Source organism: Scardinius erythrophthalmus, assembly GCF_964197995.2.
Source record: "Scardinius erythrophthalmus genome assembly, chromosome: 1".
Taxonomy (NCBI): Eukaryota; Metazoa; Chordata; class Actinopteri; order Cypriniformes; family Leuciscidae; genus Scardinius; species Scardinius erythrophthalmus.
The window spans coordinates 51759602-51781363 of record NC_138221.1 but is presented as its reverse complement, the minus strand read 5'-3'; the positions used below and the strand labels follow the sequence as shown (position 1 = coordinate 51781363).

Below are 21762 nucleotides of genomic sequence, written 5' to 3'. Positions count from 1 at the left end.
TAAAATAACAAATCAGGCAAACTCAATAAGACCCCCATGGACCGTGTCCTATTCTCTCAGTGTTGAAGCTGTCCTGATAGAGCTCTCGAACGGAACGGGCCACGTTCATTTCCTTTATTTCTGTACATTTTTGGGAGAATTTAAATCATCTCATCAATCATAATGCTGAGCACGGTCAGCCGGCAACTCAGAAGCCACCCTGCCGTAAGTGAATTATGACTTCAGGACGAGTTAGTCTGTTAAAGACGATGGCAAGAGCGAGTTGTGCAAACGTTGTCGCTAGCCTGTTAGCGTCCCTGCTGCGGAATGCTAGACGTGCCACCAGTTTAGATATTTACACCGCTGAATAAACACAAATTAATCCTTAAATATGTTTTTATGTTACAAGGCAAATCCTGGAAATATCAGGAATTTTAAAAGTGTGGTTCCCAGGTCTGGAAAAGTAATGGAAATTATTAAAACAATAAAAGTTCATGGAAATGTCAGTTCTAAAATATTTGATCGGATATAAATGTTTCAATCTCAATAAGATAACGTTAAATAAATAAAAAACGACTGTCAGTAACTATGGAAATCCAAAAGGTCAATGAGGCTTTTTATTTTTATTTTATTTTTTTATTGAATTAATATTGTACATTCACTTTCCTACAATTGCAGATATTGAACATTTTTCAATTAATAACATTAAGTTCAGAATAAGTTTTCAGTCGGGTATAAAATCTACATAAAATAAATATATTGTAAAGCTCACAAAATGTTAATTTTGAGTTGCAACAACTAGGCTACACAAACGTGTCAAACAGTCACGACCGTCACAAGTAAAAACACACTTTCCTATTGTAATGGACTAGCCGCATGTTTATTGCGAGTCTTTATGTGAGTAATTAGATGAACCTTAAATTAGCTTGAAATTAAATGCCATTGAAGCGAGTTTAGTTTTATGTGTCACAGGAGGCCTGCGTGTCACATGACCGCTCAAGGGCGAGCGTGTTAAACTGAGGACAGACTGACAAGTGCGGCCTAAAAACACGTTCACTTTTAAACTATTAGAGCCATTCACTTCGTATTGTTTGTATTACTATTATTTTTGTTAGTCAACCCTATATTATTTAATGACTGATGTTTTTAAATCTTGGTTGGGAATGATCTCCTCCTAACCACTTACAGTTTCTGAAGACTGAGAAGGCATTTGCTTGTAAAGTTTTGAAGCAGAGAAACTAATGTATTATTTGTGTTATTTAAGGCTTTTGCGTTGCCATGAAGCAACATTTGTGAACAATTGTATGTAACAGTAATGTCAGTCATTACTGTATACCCTAATCTAGATCTGTGGTTCTCACCTGGAGGTCTATAATATGGCTTTGTACATTTTACTTTTGTACAGTAAGTGTGAATTATAGGGTTGTTAACTGTTATACAAGGTAAAATTGGCATCCTGAAGCCAAACCCAGTTGAGACGCCAGACACTAGATGGTCATCATCCATAATTTCAAAGTTTAATGCATCACCTTCAAGTCACCGTTGCTTTATATATCTTTTGTTTTGTTTTTTTGTTCATCTCTCACCATAGTTGATCCCACTTTTCATTTTCATTGGCGGTGGATGCACCATGTCTCTGTCATATCTGGCTCGCCTGGCCTTGCGTAACCCAGATGTCTGGTAAGCGTCTGATCTACAGAAGATACAAGTCCATTAATCACCTGTCTCTCACAATGGATACAAAAACATAACTGAAAGGCCTCATTCCTTTTTTTAATTGAAGAGCAATTGCTGTTAAGATCGAACACCGTGTCTACACCACAACAAAAGCAAATAGAACCCATTATAATAAGTGATTCTGTCTACACTCGATGCGTCACGACAGATTCTCTACAATAAACAGATGCCCCCGTCTATTTCTGACATACTTCAAGTACTCACGCTACTCCTGACACAAAGAACAATTGGATTTGCAACAGTTGCTTTGTCGAGTGTAGACAGCCTTAAGCCGCTGCTGCGCAATACGACAATAACTTGTGATTCTTCGTACACAATCAATTGTGAGAGAACAACAGTGCTGATCAGATGTTCATGTCAACTCTTTTGTTCGGTTTTATCATGCATGCCTTGTTTATTTGTGCACTCATTTGCTTCATATCCACAGCTGGGACAAAAAGAACAACCCAGAGCCCTGGAATAAAATGGCGCCCACTGATCAGTACAAGGTATGATACATGCGCATTGGTCATTTAAACTCAATTGTCAGGATGCACCCCCATCCTTTACAGCTCAAACAGCACATTTTTTGTACTGAAGAATTATTATAATTGCTTTGACAACATTGAACTGTGCATTTCTACATTTAGAGCTTCTGGAATAGACTTGCATTGTAACTGCATTACTTTGAACACGATTTTGGCTTAGTTTTAATGAGCTGAGGGGACAAGTCTTAGTTGTAATCTGTGGTAATTGATAAAACTTCTTGTTTCGATTCAGAACGTTCTATTTAATGTGATGATAAAGCACTTTTCAGATGTTTAGCACCCAATAAGCGACAGTAATTTTGAGTTTGAAATCTAACTGACCAGCATATGTGGTGTTAGTAAAACACTTAAACACGCCATTGTTGTTGGAGCGCCTAAGGGAATCCTATTAAAAGATGTGACTGAAGGACCGTATCAGGGCCTAATCTAAGATCTTAATGAGTTTAATTCATTAAGCGCTTCATAAGCTCATTTTATGTGTGCTGTTAGTTAGTACAAATCTAATCAAGCTTGTGTCTTAATGTGTATTTGATGTAGAGTTCAAGTTCAATACATACACAGGCAGCTGAGTTAATGGATTTTGCTGAGTGCATAATGTTAACCTGCTTATTTTGTATCATCACCTTTCTGTTTTCCCATTTCAAGTTCTACGCAGTGAACATGGACTACAGCAAGCTGAAGAAGGACCGTCCTGACTACTAAACATGTCCAGTGCTGGACCAAAGGCTTAAAATCAAATTAAAGAACAAGATAAAAGTCCGCACACTTTTCCTCAACGGCCCTTGTTCCTATATTAATTTATGCAAAGAGACTAAATTGCACAAATGTTGTTTTTGCTTATCTGGATCCCTTTTTAACGTCTATGATGTCTCTTGTATTTTCTTCCCATTCTTTGTAGTCAGAAACGATTAATAAAGGGTTTTCTCCCACATACATTGAAAAATCAGTTGATGAGTCATGATTATATTGGTGCTTGTATGAAATTTAGAACGAGCTTTTCCGTGCTGACCTACAGAAAGCTGCATGGTTTGAAGCCGACTTCTGTCCGAGCTGTGCTCCATACATTTCTACGCTGTTGATAATGGGTAATGGACATTTTTTGCACATGAAATTTCATTAATGTGACCGCACCAGAAGGTTATGTTCACACTGCACACAAAACTGATTTAACTTTGACATCTGATCTTTGATTTGCTGTCCATATTTCTATTTTGCAAGAGATCAAATCTGGTCTGTTTGTTCAGTCATTGTAGTCAATATCCACTATATCAGTGATTAGAATAGCAACAGCTTTTCTTCCTCCTTGTGACATACATCTGAGTGTAACGGATTACTGAAAAAGAAATGTAGGGTGGGGATTTGGTTCTATACATCAGATGGTGATTGGATTTTGACATGGGCCGTTGCACTTAAAATTGGTGGCAGATAAATGCAAGAAATTACCTCTTTCAAGGGAGCCACTACTATATGTTTGCTCTAGTAGCGCACAAGATGTTTTCATCCACAGCTGAGAGTAGGGAGATGTTAACATGAAGAAATGTTGCCTTTGTCCTTGTCCATCATGTTATCAGGTTGTTACTAACCTCATGAGGTGCATACATCAACACTAAAATGATGAAACTGATTTGAGCCAGATATTCTTTTTGCCTGTTTGAACAGTGTGATTACATTGTGCTTCACCTAATAATTTCAGCTGTATGCTATATGGTGCATATTGGTGACAGTTGTTTAAGCCCCCTTAAAGCAAGACTGGAAAGTCTTTATCATAAACCATTTATAGCCAAATAAACATTGCAATGCAATATTCCATACAACAATAAGAATTGTCTATTTTGATTTCATGATGTCTTTAAAAAGAACTAGTCACACTACTGCTTTCCTGCATGAATGAACTTGGTTGCTGCTTTGTGTCATGATTATGTTGGTGTTTGTATCAATGATTCTGAGACTCTTCCACATATAGATAAAAGTGTGATTCCAGAACAGAATGCCATTAAACTCCTCCAGAATTAAACTCGGAGGTCCTGTGTGATTTCGTAACAGCTACTAGTGAAAATCAAGGCTTGCTCCTCTTCTCACTACGCTTGAACGATGGTGAGTAATCAACACTCTGTTTTCCTGGCTGATGGCAAAACATCGCATCTGCACGGTAGTGCCCTCTAGCAGATGAAAGGAAGACGACAACAACTGCTAACTATTATTGGGTATTTTTGGAATGGCTTTGGATTGAAAAGGATGTTCCAGTCAGAAGTGGAGTACATGTCTCTGATGAGACCTATGATTTTGCTATCCATGTTTTCCTTCATGCGAGGAAGTTATGCGAGTGGGAAAACCAGGTGGATTGTGCAGTAGTAGGCTATACAGCTGCATAGACTACAGGGCTACTACCTTCAACCTACTCATATCTTATGGACTGACCCGACAAGCGAAAGAACAAATGTAGCTTAATTTAAAATTCTGTATAGGCTAGCCCTAAGTGATCTGATTTCCCCTCTAATTTGCTGAATATTTGGGAAACACGTTTAACAATAGATAGCCTACATTTTAAATTATTTCTTTCAACATTGTTATTTAACATATGTTTACTGTATTTGTTTATAGTTTTGAGATAGGCCTGTTCGTTATTTGCTCCAGGAAATGCCTTAGTTTAGATTTACAAACTCTTTCGTTTTATAAAGGAACCAGTGCGAGTTATGTCCTTTTGGGATATATTTTAATTTCACACTATATATAGACTATATAGCCTATCTAGAGAGCGAGAGTAGCCTATTATTTCCATCACATAGGGCCTACCTCATCCGGTGTAGCCTATCTTTAGTTTCAAATGCAAGCCTTGCTGTTCAGTTGCATACAGTTTGTTCTTATAAATCCGGTACCCTGAACGGAACGGAACAAGCTGCTTTTAGCTGTTTCTTTCTCGCTAATATGATTTTTTCAGTGCTTGATGACTTTGGTAAATGTCACTGGGGCGCGCGCACATCTCTTCCCTCAGACAGAAGGAAGCGTTGAAGAAGATGAGCGGCAAAATGTCAAGGAGACCTTCGCGTGCCAGCGGCTTTAAAACTTCACCCGCCTTTGCAAAGGTTATTTCACATTTTCGCTGATAATGAAAGAATTGTTACGATGGCTGTTGAGATATGAGAGTGTTCCCACCTAGTGATTTCAAAGAAGAGCTGAAAATCAGAAAAGTTAAAAGAGCTGTAGGCCTAAACCATTTCGGTCACCTTGATTTTGCCAAGATATGTTCCTGGATTAACATATTTTGTTGATCCTGGAACAACATAGGCTTACTTGTCTGAAAATGTAGTCTTAACCCTATCTCTAAACCTAACCCTACCCATAACTTATCCCTAAAATCAGAAGGAATGTTAATAGGTTAATAACATTGATGTAGAAGCACCTAACCCTTGTTGTAAGCCTAAACTTGACGTAAACTTGTACCTCAGATCTGATTGGAATGTTGTTCCAAGAGGAACAAAGATGTTGATCTTGGTGATACTTGTTAAAATGACATCCACCAAGCCAGTCCAGCTGTTTTTCTAACTTCCACCGGACCCAATCGCGCAAAAGGTTTGACACATTTTGTGCTGTAGCCTATTGTGAATTTTTGAGATGATTAGTTGAGATGCAACATTAAAAGTTTCTTCAAACTCAGATGTTCATTAGGAGTAGCCTAACTTTGTCCATTTTTATTTTATTTTATTGAGACCCCTCCTGAATGTAACAGAATTAACAGAGATTTAAACTCTATTTTGAGAAAAAGAAGTCAGTCTGCAAAAGTATTTTAAATCATTGAAGCTTCTCTCCATGCTATTCCTGTGCCTATTTCCTGCAGAGACATGATTGGTCATGTTTGAGTGACAGCAGTGCTGTATTCAGGAGCGATGACTATAAAACAGACTGATGTTTGGTGGATAAGGCTGTCCGTCACCCCAGGGGTCAGTCTCACAAATCAGTCATCCATCTTCCTGACCTCTGACCTCCCCGTGGATGTGGGCCTTTGTGTCAGATCGAACTGCAGGTAGAATATAATGAGTGTGTGAGGGGAGAAAGTGTCCGAGTGCTGAAGAAGATCCATTGCAGGTCAGACGAGGGATCAGCGTGGTCTGCTACAGAAACAGTCACACACAATGAGAGAAATATTAGCTCTCTGTCAAAACTTCTCTTAAATGACTTTCATGGTGCCACACACACTAGCCTCTATCAACAGAAGTGCTGTCTGCAATTTGCAATATCTGAAAATGGAAGAAATGGAAGGCATTTAGAGGAACCAAGGTGTGTTCATACGGTATACTTCCATACTTTAACTTAAATGGGAGACAAGCCATTTAGTTAGCGAAAAAAAACAACTTAATTATATAATTTAAATATATATAATATATATAGGCTATATAGATTTTATTTTATTTTTTACTGTTGAGAAATACTTTGTGAAGTCTGGTATATGATTCAATATGTATTTTTCATGTATTTTTGTTGACAAATTTTACTACTTTTCTAAGCAATCAGTCTTATCATTTTTGCTTTGCAGATGATGAATCAGATGGAGAAAAAATATCATAGACTTGCTCTGAGGAAGGAACCTAAGCCATATCTACAATCCAGAATATTACATATCACATATAATATAGCTCTTTTGACCTGGCTACCTAGCACCCTTTCAGAATACCCTAGCAACGGCATACCATCACCCTGGCAACCACCCTGTGGTATTAATGCGTCACATTTTGCACAGGTAAGCATTCTTCACATATTCTTCAGGGAGTGTAAAAATCGAATTATTATTTACTGCTTGGACAGACAGTTTTGACCAGTGATATCATAAAATGTTAGCCATTGATGAATATGGTATGATTATTTACCTATGTGAAAATTGAAGACTTTACCTTGAGACTTTAAATCATATTTTAATAATCTATAAATGTCAACATTAGCATGCATTTAAGAAATTGGTGCCTTTCATATTGAGTCATTTCAAATTGTACTCTCAGAATAAGCCTACAGCTATTACATTCAGTGATCAGCTGCACACACTCATTTTTAGAAGGAACACATCAGTCTCATGTCTCTGTTTGCTTACCATTTTCCCTGGAAGTTTTATGCCATTGTCTTCCTTAACTTTTTATTTTAGTCTGTACTTGTATATTTATTGAGCTTAGGGTGAGTTGATTCTGATTGTCTTGATGAAAGAAGGGAGGATTGATGGGTAAATATTGTATCTCAGAGAATGTGATGTAATTGCTTTCGCTTTCTCAACTCACAAAATAACTTTTATTATATTGCCTGGAACGTTATCTTAGAACAAATATCAGCTATAAGTGTAGCCAAAGTTGCTATTAATATATTTTTTTAAATCTGATTGATCAAATGACAAGTTTAATAGTCTTTGTATCCACCAAATGCTCTCAAGCTTGTGTGGCGCAGTTCATTAAACAAACATCAGCATCAACTATGTTTACTACCCATAATTAGTTGTGAAATGATGATATTATCTTTTATCCATTCTCGATGTGCATTTAATTAAGGCATACTTGTGCTGGAAAATCCACAATAATATATAAAGTTATATAATCAACACAATTTCCCTTTAGTTAAAGGATGTAAAAACATCTGTTCCTGAAAGAGACATTTTATTGGGTTTTGTCATTTTAACACAAAAGAGTCTTGGGGCAAGTTCCTCTCCAACGTTCTGATGATTGGCAGTATATTTATAATTAACAAGAACAAAATTTATTAATTTATACACTCATCACATCAGTGTTTCAAGAGAAAAACTATTGCATGAACCATTTGCAAAATATCAGCCTTTCATCATGGAAGACTTGGAAATATCAGGGGATGTAAAAAAATGTGATTTCAAGGCCTTTATAGAAATCAATAAAAGTAAGAATAGTTTAGAAAAAAATAAGTAATTTAAATGTAAAATATTGAATAAGGTTTAAAATATTAAAAATATTACTAAGTTAGAACTCCCTGTTTGTGAGTGCGATATTAAAAATATATATATTTTCAGTAATCACAAATGACAAGTTATGGAAATTCGTTGGTCAAATAGGTGTGGGAATCCTGAAATATTTCTTTAAAGATCTATTTCTCCAGACATACATTCAAATACAGGATTTGTATTGATACCAAAGAATATTGCCAGTATTTTTACATAACAGTTAGCCACATGCTGGTTAAAAGATGTGCATGCTTTTCCCATTGTTGTAGTTTGTCACTGTGAGTCTGAATTTAATTTTATGTCATTGCTTTTGACATGACCTTTCAGGACCAAACCTGCTGTCCAATAGCCTTATACTACTAAGGCCAATCAGATAGCTTGCCTGCCTGACACATGCTCAGTGGTGCTGACAGGTGGAGTAGATTGTCATCTGGGAATGGCCCTGTTCTGATTGGATTATGAGCCGAGTGTGCTTGTGACTGATTGGATTAAAGCGAGCACTTAAAGTTGATTGGGTTACAGTGATGGATGGCCTCAAAATATTGACAGCACCTATCTCTGTTTCAGGCACATATTATTCTGTCTATGTGCATGTCTAGATCACATGTATAAAAGAACGTCAGATGTCAGACATATTAGAAAATGAGGAGATGGCATGTCTGATGTGATATTTTGAGGGACTGTACTTCTTTGCTGAACGTGGACAACAGTATTTCATGGAAATGAGATTCTCTTTGTCCCCCTCCCTCCATCTTTCACATACACTCCTACAAAGGTCATCCGTGTCCCTGCAGTTTAGAGCTGTATTGGGTGCTGCGTGATCTCAGGATCAAATCCATATTAATAGCTGTGAGGTTGTGCAGTACATTAGCCTGAGAATGATATCAGAGTTCAGTGTGTGTGTGTGAAGGCACTGTGAGCAAGTAAAAACAGGGCACCACAAAACAGAGATTCTGAGTTTTTGTAACTAGAGATTTAACAATATTGTTTTTGTTATCAGATTGAATGTTTTAAGAGTCTAATAAGTGATTTGCAGGACCGTTTTTCTGACTTAATGATAACTAAATAATGATTAAACTATAATGAAAATCATTTGGAATATTTTAATAATAATCATTATTATTTATATAGGGCCATATTTCAAGCATTTCTGTAACATCTCACGCAAGCATTAATAAATGTTATGAAAAATAGGGAAACAACATATTAAAATATAGCCTTGAGCAGAAATTATCGGGGTTCAAGAGCTTTAAGGCCTTTAAGCCAGTGCATAAAAAGGTATTATGTGTTATTTAGCAAGCATGTAACCACTTAGATTATAGATGGAAAATACTATTTATAGAGCTGGTAAGTCCCGCCCATCCGTAAAACCCCAAGTGGACCTCTAGGTTGAAAAATCGTCAATGCAAGTGAATGGGAGAAAATAATTATTTTCTGGTCCCGTTTGAATTGTGCCATGAATGTGAACATTTGTTGTCTGTGAATTTTTAATATAATTTTTCATGTTACGATTCTTCGGCTAGCAGTTGTGGAAAAGACATAACGAGAAAGACTACATGTCGCCTATGTGACGTCACCCCATAAAGTTGACTTACCCGTGGTTTTCGCCAACCTCAACGATTTTGCCCTCTCCCTGAAAGAAGGCGGTGAAGTGCACCAAAGACACAGCCATGTTTAGCGGGATCCGTGAGCTAGTGTCCGTGTGCGAGTGCTGGTGACGTTTCAAACGCGTCGAAAGTAGCGAAGAGTTGTAGTCCACAAAGTGCTCTCACACAAGTCTAACCGTATCAAACTTCTACCCGCTAAATTGTAGCATTCTTTACACGAAAAGTTATATAAAAAATTCACAGACAACATATGTTCACATTCATGGCACAATTCAAACGGGACCAGAAAATAATTATTTTCTCCCATTCACTTGCATTGACGATTTTTCAACCTAGAGGTCCAGGGGGATTAGCGGAAGGGGCGGGACTTACCAGCTCTATAGCCAATACTGGCAACTTAAGGAAAGTTATAGTGCCACCTATGGTCCGATCTCCATAAAAGCTTGCATGCTTGTTTAGAATCATACAGTATGTGGCATGTGCTCACCTATTTTCGTGAAGTTCCGAGTTTTCGTTTAGGAGTTACAGGCTTTTGTATGCATTTGGCAACGACCATTTTTTTAATGACCCTGTTATAGCTACCCAAAGGGTAAAGTTCAACTTTTGTTCAACAGTGGTTTTATCATGGTTGAGCAAAAAAAAACTAGGACTAGCTTGCAAAAGTAGGTTTTTAGATAACCGCAAATATTTAATGAACGATTTGATTGACAGCAGTGGTTCTTGAGGCAAAGTTGTTCTATCAAATGATATTAATATTGTGTGGATATGTGGAACACCACGTGATTATAGAGGCATAAAACACCTAGTGGCTGATTTCTTTCAAACGTCTTACAGACCTCTGTTCCAATCGGCCTCCATTAACCTTGTCTAATAGGTGCTCAAAATTCATTCAATTTTCAAGGCTGTTAGTTGGACTAACAGTTGATTGGTTAAAGCCATGGTCATGTTTTTTTTTTTTCATGGATTCCAAAGATATAAGACACTTGAGCCTACGCCTAATGGTTTAGGAGTTATGAGCGATTTCATACTTTTCACCTCTGTAGCACCTCCATGAGGCCGACCGGGGCGAGCCTTGGTGACGTTGTAGATGGTGTGAGTATACCAGCCTTAAAGTTTCAAGTCTCTACGAATTACGGTTTGGTCTGACCAATCACTTTTAGGGGACAATACTGAGCCTTGGAAATTTTAACAATAACAATAGGGTTTCAACGCTACACGTTTGAACCCCTAATCAATGAACTAGTGAACACAATTGTTTCCTGTTGAACTCACAGTGGTTTAATGATAATGGTGGCGTGTTATATAAACCTGGGGTACATTTCCCATAACTCGCTGCTTAACCACCGATGCATCAGTGGAGAAACTAACTAGCTAGTCACAACTGTTTCCCGAAAACGAAGGGAAATGGAAGGAAAAATTATATTTTAGATGATTTTGCCTTCGCTCCCAAACTTTTATATTTTTTTGAGAAACTTTGCATTTGATCGCAATACTTTTGTGCCATCACACAAAAGTATTGCAATGAAATATAGTTTTCTTTCCAACCTCATATTTTTCCCATCACCAGTCGGTGGGATGAATGCAAAGTTTCTCTGCAAACAAAAAAGTTTCATGAGTTTACACTTACAAATAATCTGATAGAGTAAAAGAGTATGCGTATTTGGCATACTATCTGAGGGGAAGTGGCCCGCACCCAGAGTTTTCTCCCTGTATCCCTGGCTGGGATAGGAACCAGTCGAGAGTGAAGTTCTGTGGAGGCATGCAGTTTATCGGTTAAAACGGTCAAGGAACATGAACGTGTTTCTCCCAAACATTGTTAATAAATTATAATTTTATGAACGAGTGAAAAAGCGTTGAATTTTAATTTTCTCTTAGGGGCTCCATGAAATCATGTCATTGTGCAAAATTCAGAATTGACAAATTGGCTGAAATATGAACTTGAAGATTTATGAATTGATTACACTCCACAGGAAGTTGAGTTGGAATGTAAATTGGAATGACAGGAAGAGGAATTATTTATTTGCAGTTCAAACAAGTCAACAAGTCTTGGCATGCATTTTTTTAATCGTTAAAAATGACATTTATTGTTGTTATTTTTATTTTTATTTTACCTCCTTATATTCAAATTTCAATTCTATTTCCTGTTTGCGACCTCGATTCAAAGCATTCTCAGTCAACTCTGAATGGTGCGGAACCCCATTCATTGTAGATGCATGACAAAAATATTGGTCAAACCAATGAACAGTTATATCTTTTAATATTTAACACTGATATTTATGTTAATTTGAGAATTAAATCCTTGTGTCCCACTGAAGGTCACACATTAGTAGGGCTGGGTATCGATTCAGATGTTACAATTCGATTCGATTTCGATTCGCAAGCTCTCAAATCGATTCGATTTCGATTCTCGATTTGATTTTTCGATTTCGATTCTGAATTAGATTTCGATTCGACTCAATGAATATTTAATACAAATCCTATATTTATTAAAAAAAGAAAAAGAAAAGAAAAGAAAAGTGAACATAAGTTTTCAAGTGTTTAATTAATAAAAAGAAATTAAGAGCCACAAACCTGTATATTAAACTCTTTTTATTTTAGGTACACTTGGGTACATTAAAACAGAACCCAACTCTATATTTCAAATGCATACAATGAATAGACAGGATTTTGATGCAAGATGAAAAATTGATGCTGAAAATTGGACAAGTCAGAACAGTCGCATGCCTTGATCAAACAGGTTAACAATCCTCACATAAACCCATATAAAACATTGCATATAATTTTTATCTGTGCCCTTCCTGTCTAACAGCTAGGCCATATATATAAATTGAATAAAGTTATCAAACAGTCTGTGCTGCATTAATTATAAATTATATATAGACTAATCAAAGTTAAAAAAGTTCTTTAGTCAAGAGCAGTGAGTGTTTTTCTCTGTTCCCTTTGTTCTTTGATTAACTTTAACGACAGAGATAATTAGTGGCTACTGTGTACTGTCCCTATAAGACCAGCCGCTGTTGACAAAGACGCGGATCTCACACGCGCCTCATTCTCTCACGAGTCATGAGAGAGTCGTAACGAGTCAAGTCATAACATTCACGTTCATCATAAGACTGCTCTTATGTTATGAAAATACTCAACAAAAAGACATTTTGGCATTATTGTGTTTTTTATTGTTCGTTCAAGCGCGAAAGATAACTCTATTCTGGGCTGTCTTGTGCGCACGCACGATATCATCGCAAGTTTTTCTGTGCCACAGTCAGGACATTCACAGGCAGCGAGATCTATTTTGTCTTGTCGCGTATGAATGGTTTTTAAGCATTTGCATGAATAAGAGCGGGATCATGTAACACTAGCCAAAGGATGACAAAAAATTAACAGATGCTGCATTGCGTTAAAAGCCCAAATTTGTTTATTTCATACAAAATCGCAGCATTTTGCGTCATATAGCCTAATTGCGTATAGGCTTGACACCGCAATTGCGATATGATTAAACGTGCAACACTAATTGAGGTTATTATGAGATTTAGATAAAACTAACATAAAATCTCACTGCATTAGCTATAAAATTGAGTTTGCTGCCTCTATGAACAGTGGAGGAAAACTAATTCTTGGGTAATAGATAAATAACGATTAATCGAAAAATCGATTTTTTTGCCCAGCCCTACACATTAGATATATTTATTATATTACAATTGTTTCTCATTGACAGAATGTGGCATCAGAGCCCAGTGATCTCTCATCTTTGTCTAGAGATTCAGAAAAGATGTCTCGCACTTTGCTCAGATTTTTCAAGATTCTGCAAATGTTAGATTTCAATATGAACTCAAACTTTTTTTATCAAACTCTCCAAATTATCTGAGCTACCCAATCCTCATTCATTTTTATAACTCCTACCTCTTACTTTTTTTTTTTTTTTTTTTTTTTTTGTCAACAACTGTTTATTCTTATTTCTCCTACGGGATTTTAGTAGAAACATCTGAGACACAATTGATGCCTAATTTAGAGCTCCATTAAGTCTCTGGAGCTATGAAAGAGCAAACTCTGAGCAATACTATACTGGGCAAATAATGTTAATTACTGAAGAAATATGCTGTTCAATGATCCATGAAGGTGTGGGCAAGCAACAAACGAAACAGGTTTAAAAATTGAATATGAATAAACAAAACGCAATAAACTAATTAAAATAATAGGGCATGAGTGAACAAACACATTTATCAAACAATTTCTGTGAATAGCTCTGTGGAATAAGATGCTTGTATGCATGTGGAAACACCTCTCCACAGACATCTGGACAGACTGACAAGTTAAAAAGGGTTAAATTTCTCTGCATTTTGTCAGTCTGTTGCCAGATTAAAATCAACTGACTGTGTGGACAAAAGGTACAATAATCCACACCAGCATCCTTCCAACTAAGTTGGCATCTGTGCTGTTTTTGTTGATTGAAACCCCTCCATCTTTTTCTTCTTCTTCTTCACAGACAGAAGCAGGAAAAAGCAGGTCAAAATTTAAATAGCTCAAAATAGAACATCTGGCTGGGGCTCTGTCGCTCAGCTGTGTGTAATGAAATATGGAAATGGGGGGGTTACTCTTCAAAGAGAGCTCGAGCCCCTCCGCGGCACACGGCCCCACCATGGGCTCGTGGCAGCCCCACCTCCCTGTCCGTGCTGCGGCGTGCCGAGCGTCCAGGTGCCTCTGTGCTGGCAGCGCCAGATCGTTAGTGCCTCCAGGCTGGCAGAGCCGGCAGCTGGCATCATTAAACTTCAAACCGAGCAGTGTTACCGCCGTGCCAGACCCAGACCACCCGTTTGGCCAGTGCTGCCAGCAGCTGATTAGCGCTCACCTGAACACGGTGCATGCTAACAAACTCACAGCTCATCTCAGATAGATATTGCAGAGTATTTGTGATGTTAAGGTGGACTGAACATGTGTCATACGCTATATTTATTGACCATGATAGTCTGTTTCACACTAGCTTACTATCATTGAGTCATTGACTTGGGAAATTGACTTGGGAGATGTACTACTACATAAATACTTAATTTTCTGCTCATCTTTGTTCAAAGTGTCACGATTAAGGTCCAAAGATGAAGAAGATTAATGGAAAATTTGGATTTCTCTGACCTAAATATGTGCAATTTAAGACTTTTGAAGGCCAAAAAATGGATAAGAAATGGCTTTAAAACCATGTCAGTGGGCATTAGATTATTTCTCAATACCTGTTCTCTCCTCACCTTCATCTTTCTTTTTCTCTCAGTCTCCTTATCCTGCCCTATTTCTTCCCATCCTAAAGCTGAACTTTGACTGAAAGTCTTTTTATTTTCATCTGTGTCAGTGAAGAAAGTAAACATAGGCTCAACTGATATTTATATGCTTCATGAATCATTTTCTTAGATAAGTTAATTTACTCAAGGCTACCAGGAAAGCTGTTGCCTAAGTCAGCATTGCCAATAGGAACCTTCTACAAGCTTTGGAATTTGAAAACGTCTGTTTTTAAAGTCTGTTTTTAAATGTTAAAAGTAATTTTAAATAATACATCCATGCCGGAGAGGTTGGTGTCCTTGGCGGAGACGGTGGTGTCCGTGCTGGAGAGGTTGGTGTCCTTGCCGGAGACAGTGGTGTCCGTGCCGGAGATGGTGGTGTCCATTCCGGAGACGGTGGTGTCTGTGCGGGAGATGCTGGTGTCCGTGCCGGAGACGTGGTGTCCATTCCGGATACGTTGGTGTCCGTTCTGGAGATGGTGGGTGGCGTCCGTGCCGGAGACGTTGGTGTCCGTGCTGGAGATGGTGGGTGGTGTCCGTGTCGGAGACGTTGGTGTCCGTGCTGGAGATGGTGGGTGGTGTCCGTGCCGGAGATGCTGGTGTCCGTGCCGGAGATGGTGGTGTCCATTCCGGAGACGTTGGTGTCCGTGCTGGAGATGGTGGGTGGTGTCCGTGCTGGAGACGTTGGTATCCGTTCTGGAGACTTTGGTGTTCGTGCCGGAGACGGTGGTGTCCGTGCCGGTGTTCGTGCCGGAGACGTTGGTGTCCGTAAAATAATAGCTCCACGAAAGCCACAGCAGAACAGCAGCAGTGTTTGTGAATGAATCTGCAGCTTTGAACAAATCATGAGAGTCAATGCTTCAATGATTCATTCATAATTACAGCCTCTTGCTTTGTTCCTGAATGAATGAATGACTCGATGACTCACTCATAAAGACAGTGACTTGCCACCACCTAATGGCGGTTTTAATTTAATATTTAAAAGTGATCGTTTTTTACCATCATTGCATATTTCTCTATTGAACTCTCTCTGTTCTAGTGTGTATCCCATATTTGTATAGGGTCCGCTTGTTTGCATGCTTTTCGCCACTTGGCTTGGTCCAGGGCATCATCAGTGGTGATATTTATTGCGCGCATATCCTCCGCCAGTCGATCGAGCCACCGCTTCTTCGGCCGGCCACGCGGTCGTCGCCCGGGTGGTGATAGATTATAGGCCGTTTTCACCACTGTCCCATCGCCACTTCTGATGACTTGGCCATACCAGCGGAGTCGGGCTTCACGCATCTTATGGACTATGGGCACCACGCCCATGCGCCTTCGAACATCTTCGTTCATGACGCAGTCGAATCGCGTGAGGCCGAGGGACCAGCGGAGCATCTTCATCTCCATAACATGGAGGGACTGCTTATGTTTGGTGGTGGCTGGCCAACACTCGGAAATATACAACGCGACCGGGCGTGCAACGGTTTTATAAATCTTGCCCTTGAGTGGTATGGGCATTCGGCGATCACAGAGAATGCCTGTGACTTGTCTCCATTTGAGCCATGCTGTGTTGACTCGGGCTTGGGCGTCAGGAAGAGAGTGACCATCGCTCCGGATTAGAGAACCAAGATATTTAAATTCAGTGACTTTGTTTAATGGCTGCCCTCCAACTCTGATTGTACCGTCGGTCTGGGGTCCGCACTCCATATACTCGGTCTTTTTGATGTTAAGGCGCACTCTGTGTGTGTCTAACCGCTCATTCCAGTCTTGCACTTGACGTTCAAGCCCACAACGGGTTTTGTCAGCTTGGAAGATGTCATCGGCGAATAGAAGTGACCAGGGCTGAGACACTTGAATATCCCCCGTGGCAGTAACCATGCAAAGGATAAAAAGAAGCAGGGAAAGGACGGATCCCTGGTGCATGCCAACGGTAATCGGAAATGTTTCGGACAGGCCTGCAGGGCATCGGACGACACTGGTGGTGTTGGTATAGAGAAGCTGGATCCATCGTACGTACTCTTCAGGGGCACCGTGCTCAAATATCTTCATGGCATGGCAGAGCAGGCGAATCGGGCGGTAGGTGTTGCATTCGTTGACGTCGCCTTTGCCTTTCCAGATCGGGACCGTTACGCTGGCAGCCCATGTTGAGGGAATGGTACCCTCATCAATGATCTTATTAAACAGTCGGGCAAGGACTTCAGTGCCTCGGTGTCCGAGTAGCTTCCACGCCTCAGCGGGAATGTTATCGGGTCCCGGGGCCTTTCCTTTCTTCATCTTTTTAACTGCAAACTCGACCTTGGCAAGGCTGATCTGCGGTACCGGCCCGAAGATGGGGGCGCTGCTTGTGATCAGTGGATGCGGGAATTCCATGTTGCAAATCGAGTCAAAATTCGGGTCCCCTTCATTTCGGGTCCCATAGCCTTGTCCGCCGTGTACCTGCTCGTACCCTACTTGCGCAGTCCCAACATGGCCATTGAGGTCGCCGCCGATCAGGAGATGCTCATTGATGTTGATTGATCAAAGATGATCGTCAAACTGACACTAGAATTCCTCCTTCTCGGCTTCAGTGCATCCGGTCTGGGGGGCATAGCAGGAGACCACCCTCAGGATCACCGACCCAGTGTCGATCATAATTGACATGAGGCGATCCGAGATACGGTTGACCTCAACGACATTGTTGCGCAACTTCTCGGTAGCTGTGTCCAAATTCAGGGTCTACATCCTTCGGAGTACTCATTTGAAGGATGTTACGTCACAGCGCCGCGGCGAAGGCTGTCCAAATTCGTAGGATCCTTCAAATGCGGCCCACAAATACGTCCTCCTTTTCCCCGAATTGGAAGGATGGGTGTGGTGGATCCTTTCCCGTCTTACCTATCCCATAATTCTTTTCGGCAGAGCGTAATGGCGGACGAAGCGAGCGGTAGCGGAGTGGGAGAGGAGTATGCTTTTCGATGTAAGTTTTTTAAAAACTGGCTTTTCAAAAAAATATATTTTTTCAGTGGTTGGAATTTTTATTTTTATTTTTTTTAATAAGGAATGGCCAAAGCTCAGGCTTGTCATGTATTTGGTTTTTCATTCTTGGATAAGAATTGTGAACACCCTCATACTGAGATATAATTTAATTTTCACATTAAATTAAATAAAGTTTTCTTATTGTGGGAAAAGCATATTCTGTCATTGACCCGATTTTAGCAATAACAAAGATAACTGATGGATCCTTTATGGTAATACATATGATATGGTACAACTACAGTGCAATGCAAATAGTAAATATAAGATAAAGTGAGAGGTAGGCTAATAGTAAATAGTTTAGTCAATAACATAAACAAACAGTATACAGCAAATAAAATAGTAATGAAAAGTATAATTATATAATATCATAAGTATTAATATAATAATAATAATAATAATATATTGATAATAGCATATAGTTTATGTATAATACTATAATAATAGCAATAGAATATGAAATATCAATTACAGAATATAGACAATAAAAAATAATAAGTTAAATAGTTACTACAGTATGAATAGTAAAATAATTTAACAGCATAACTATAATAGATTGATATTCGCAAGTGGTATATTATTATAATAACAATAATAAATAATGTAAATTTATACATTTTAACATATTATTACATAGGCTATATAAAATAAAATGACGCAACCCTGTCTCTTTTTGTTAAATTTCAGTTTTTAAAAGGTATAAGAAGCTATACTAGTCAAGAAATAAAGTAAACGATTCAGTCAAACATACAGCAGGCTACACCGTTAAAGTTAAATAAGCCTAAATATATAAAGTTATGAAACTTCACTTTGCCCTCAGCCACAACAATCTGCCAAGGAACAAATTATAGATTAATGAAACCAAAGATCGCCTGTTAGATAAACACAAGACGAATTATTCTCACTAGACTGACAGCGGCGAACGTCTATGCACTAGCCGAGGCAAGGCTGTTCTCGGCGGGGTATATGAGCGCTGAGCGCCCGGTGATCCCTGGATCTCACAACTCCGAAACCGTCAGATAACATTTTTAAAATGGCGCTCTCTTTATAAATAAAGCACAGATTTGAGCTTTAAACAACTACATTGTCGACTGAAAAACTCTTAAAACTACATTTCGTGACACAGTAACAGTAGTATTTTTAAATTTCGCGGCCTTTCTCCTCTGAAAATATGTGAAAGAAGGGTAGGCTGTCCAAATTCACAAACACCGACTTACGGGCTTTGCGGTCGTCGGAGGACCCCTCCTCCTTCAACCGGGTAGGAAGGATCCTAAAGAGGATGCAGACCCTGAATTTGGACACAGCTGCTGTCTATGGTCGCCACTCCATTTCGGTTGTTTGTCACTCCATAGTAGTAGAGCTTGTACCCTTCTCCAATGTCTCTCGCTTTGGGGCCTTTCCATTTCGTTTCTTGTATGCAGGCAATATCGACACGCCGGGTTCTCAATGAATCAGCCAATTCACAGGCTCTTCCAGTAAGTGTGCCAATATTGAGGGTTGCAAATCGTAGATGTTGCACTAGCCGTTTCAGCTTGCCGTGTCCTTGGGCAGATAGCCCACGTCCACTTTTCGCGGCGTTTGGGCGGGGATGGCACGCGTCGCCTATGGGGGACGCCCTAGCATTCAGATCCAAATACCCTTTAAGCATTGCAATTTTTTGATGCGACAGGAAGTTTCAATCAGCCGACGCGTCACACCGTCTGTCACTGACCACCCTCACCGTTAGCCCGATCAAATTAATCATCGGTTTCCGGCCGGCACCTCATGGAGGTGGTCATGGGATTTTGCCGGCCCATATTTCTCTATTGAACTTTTCTTTTTTTTAAAGCATTTTTTATATTATAAAGGATTTTGGCAAGGAAAGAAAATGCACTGGAAAATTCGATTTAAGGGGGCAAATATTGCCCCTTACTGAAAAAGGTGTGACTGCAGAGAGGGGGTACACAGAAGGATGTTAAAAAACTTTTTAAAAACTGTACAAATGGTAGATAATGTTTACAAAAATGTTTTATTTTTCGTTTTGGTTGTATTTTGTTTTCATTTGATGCATTAGAACAAAGTGTGAAGAAAACAAAAACTTTCGTTTTGAAGACAAAACCGAGAACACAAATTATCTGACCTGAGCTGCGTTCAGCCCAGACAAAAAGTTTCAAAACGTATTTTAAATGGAAACGATGGTGCGTTGAACACCCTGTTCTGATGACGCAAGAGTTGCAACTATGGCAGCTGAGAAGGCCATTCTTTGTGTTCTTTTTGAAGAATTTTCGGAGCCTGATGAAATCTGTATAAATATGTTTAATACTGCAAAATATGCTTGATGTTACAGTCACTGCCCTTGCCGTCCAGAACAAAAGAGAACATCCCAATCGAGTGAAGGGATTTGTGGAAACTGACAAAACAAAAACAAACAAACTAATAAATAAATAAACAAGGGGGCGTTTCTCTGACTGGATGTTCTTCCTCCATTTTTGTCCTATACTGGCGCTAAAAGAGGAGTATGGGAAATCCAGTTCTCATTAATATTCATAAACTCATTACCATAGCTATTCTTACCTGTAAAAATTACATTTCTAGATATCTGTAATACTATTTTCACTAGTTAAAATGCTAATTCTTGATATCAACAATTGAATTTCAACTTCATTAAAAACTATCATTCTTGATATCTGTAATTGTATTTTCACTTAGTGCAAGCACAAACACACGAACAATAACGGACAGTGGCTGCATCCGGAAACTATAGGCAGCTGACTTGTTGCCTCTCTGCCTTATAGGCAATGACTCTGCAGGCAGTGTTTGCGCATGAAGGAACCTCATAAAAACTGATTTCAGACATACTTCTGAGGCAGCGTAACAGTTTAATGATCTACAGCAAAATAGAATGAGCTTTGGTGAGAAACAAATGTTTAATTACTACAGTAGTAATTTCTCACTAAAGAAGTGACATCAGAAGTGGAAAATGTTGGTTCAAAATGTACATTTACACACAATCTGGCCAGAAACCGCAACTTTATTTTTCTAGCTTAACTGTCACCGAATGGAACGCAAAGAATTGTAGGATATCCAAGGCAGCGAAGGATACATCTATGCTGCCTTCAAAATTCGATCAGATGAAGGTATCTCAGGAGACAGGAAGTGAAGCTAACATTGGATTTGGACGTACCTTGATGCCTTCCTACCTTGGAATGTGTCCTCCGAGTCCGAAGGCTGCATTTTTTAGTTTTCGGATGCAGCCTATGAATATGAACTAAAGAGGATCTTAAATACACAGAGATAATGAACTGAATATAGACAGGTGTGCTCGTTAAATGAATGTCCATGACAACTGCATTAGTGGCGGGAAACTAGAACAAAGGAAACAGGTAACTGAAGACAAACAAACTAAAAGTCAATGAAAATGAAACTAAAGCTAAACTGAGCATAAAATGACACAAAGCTACTAGTCCTGGAATATAGCATACAAGGCATTTTATGATACAGTTAAGGGTGGTTCACATCGTTTTTTCCATTTCTTTTTTCGTTGCTTTTCCAGTGTTTTTCTACGAAGCATGAATGGCCTCCTATGGTGCTCTTTTGGAGCGCATTCACCCCTCATTCACTTTGAAAACAGCGAATATTCTCCAAAAATTCACTTTTTGTGTTCCACAGAAAAAAATCAAGTCTTACAGGTTTAGAATGATGTGCGTGTGAGTAAATGATGACTGAATTTTAATTTATTG

The 21762-nt window shown here is 39.0% G+C and overlaps 1 protein-coding gene across 1 annotated transcript; it reads left to right on the top strand.

The window, feature by feature from the left end:
- The first annotated feature begins 51 nt into the window (after positions 1-51).
- On the top strand, positions 52-3189 carry ndufa4a (NDUFA4 mitochondrial complex associated a). The gene is made up of 4 exons (XM_081386314.1): positions 52-204; positions 1571-1659; positions 2144-2204; positions 2889-3189. Exons 1-4 carry the CDS (start codon positions 163-165, stop codon positions 2943-2945), a joined length of 249 nt encoding a protein of 82 aa, XP_081242440.1. The 5' UTR covers positions 52-162; the 3' UTR covers positions 2946-3189.
- Positions 3190-21762: the final 18573 nt, after the last annotated feature.

Excerpts from the sequence above, each read along its gene's own strand:
- ndufa4a (XM_081386314.1), top strand. The coding sequence starts at position 163 with ATGCTGAGCACGGTCAGCCGGCAACTCAGAAGCCACCCTGCC. Across the intron at positions 1,660-2,143 it reads TTGCGTAACCCAGATGTCTG|CTGGGACAAAAAGAACAACC; the intron begins GTAAGCGTCTGA and ends TCATATCCACAG. Across the intron at positions 2,205-2,888 it reads CGCCCACTGATCAGTACAAG|TTCTACGCAGTGAACATGGA; the intron begins GTATGATACATG and ends TCCCATTTCAAG.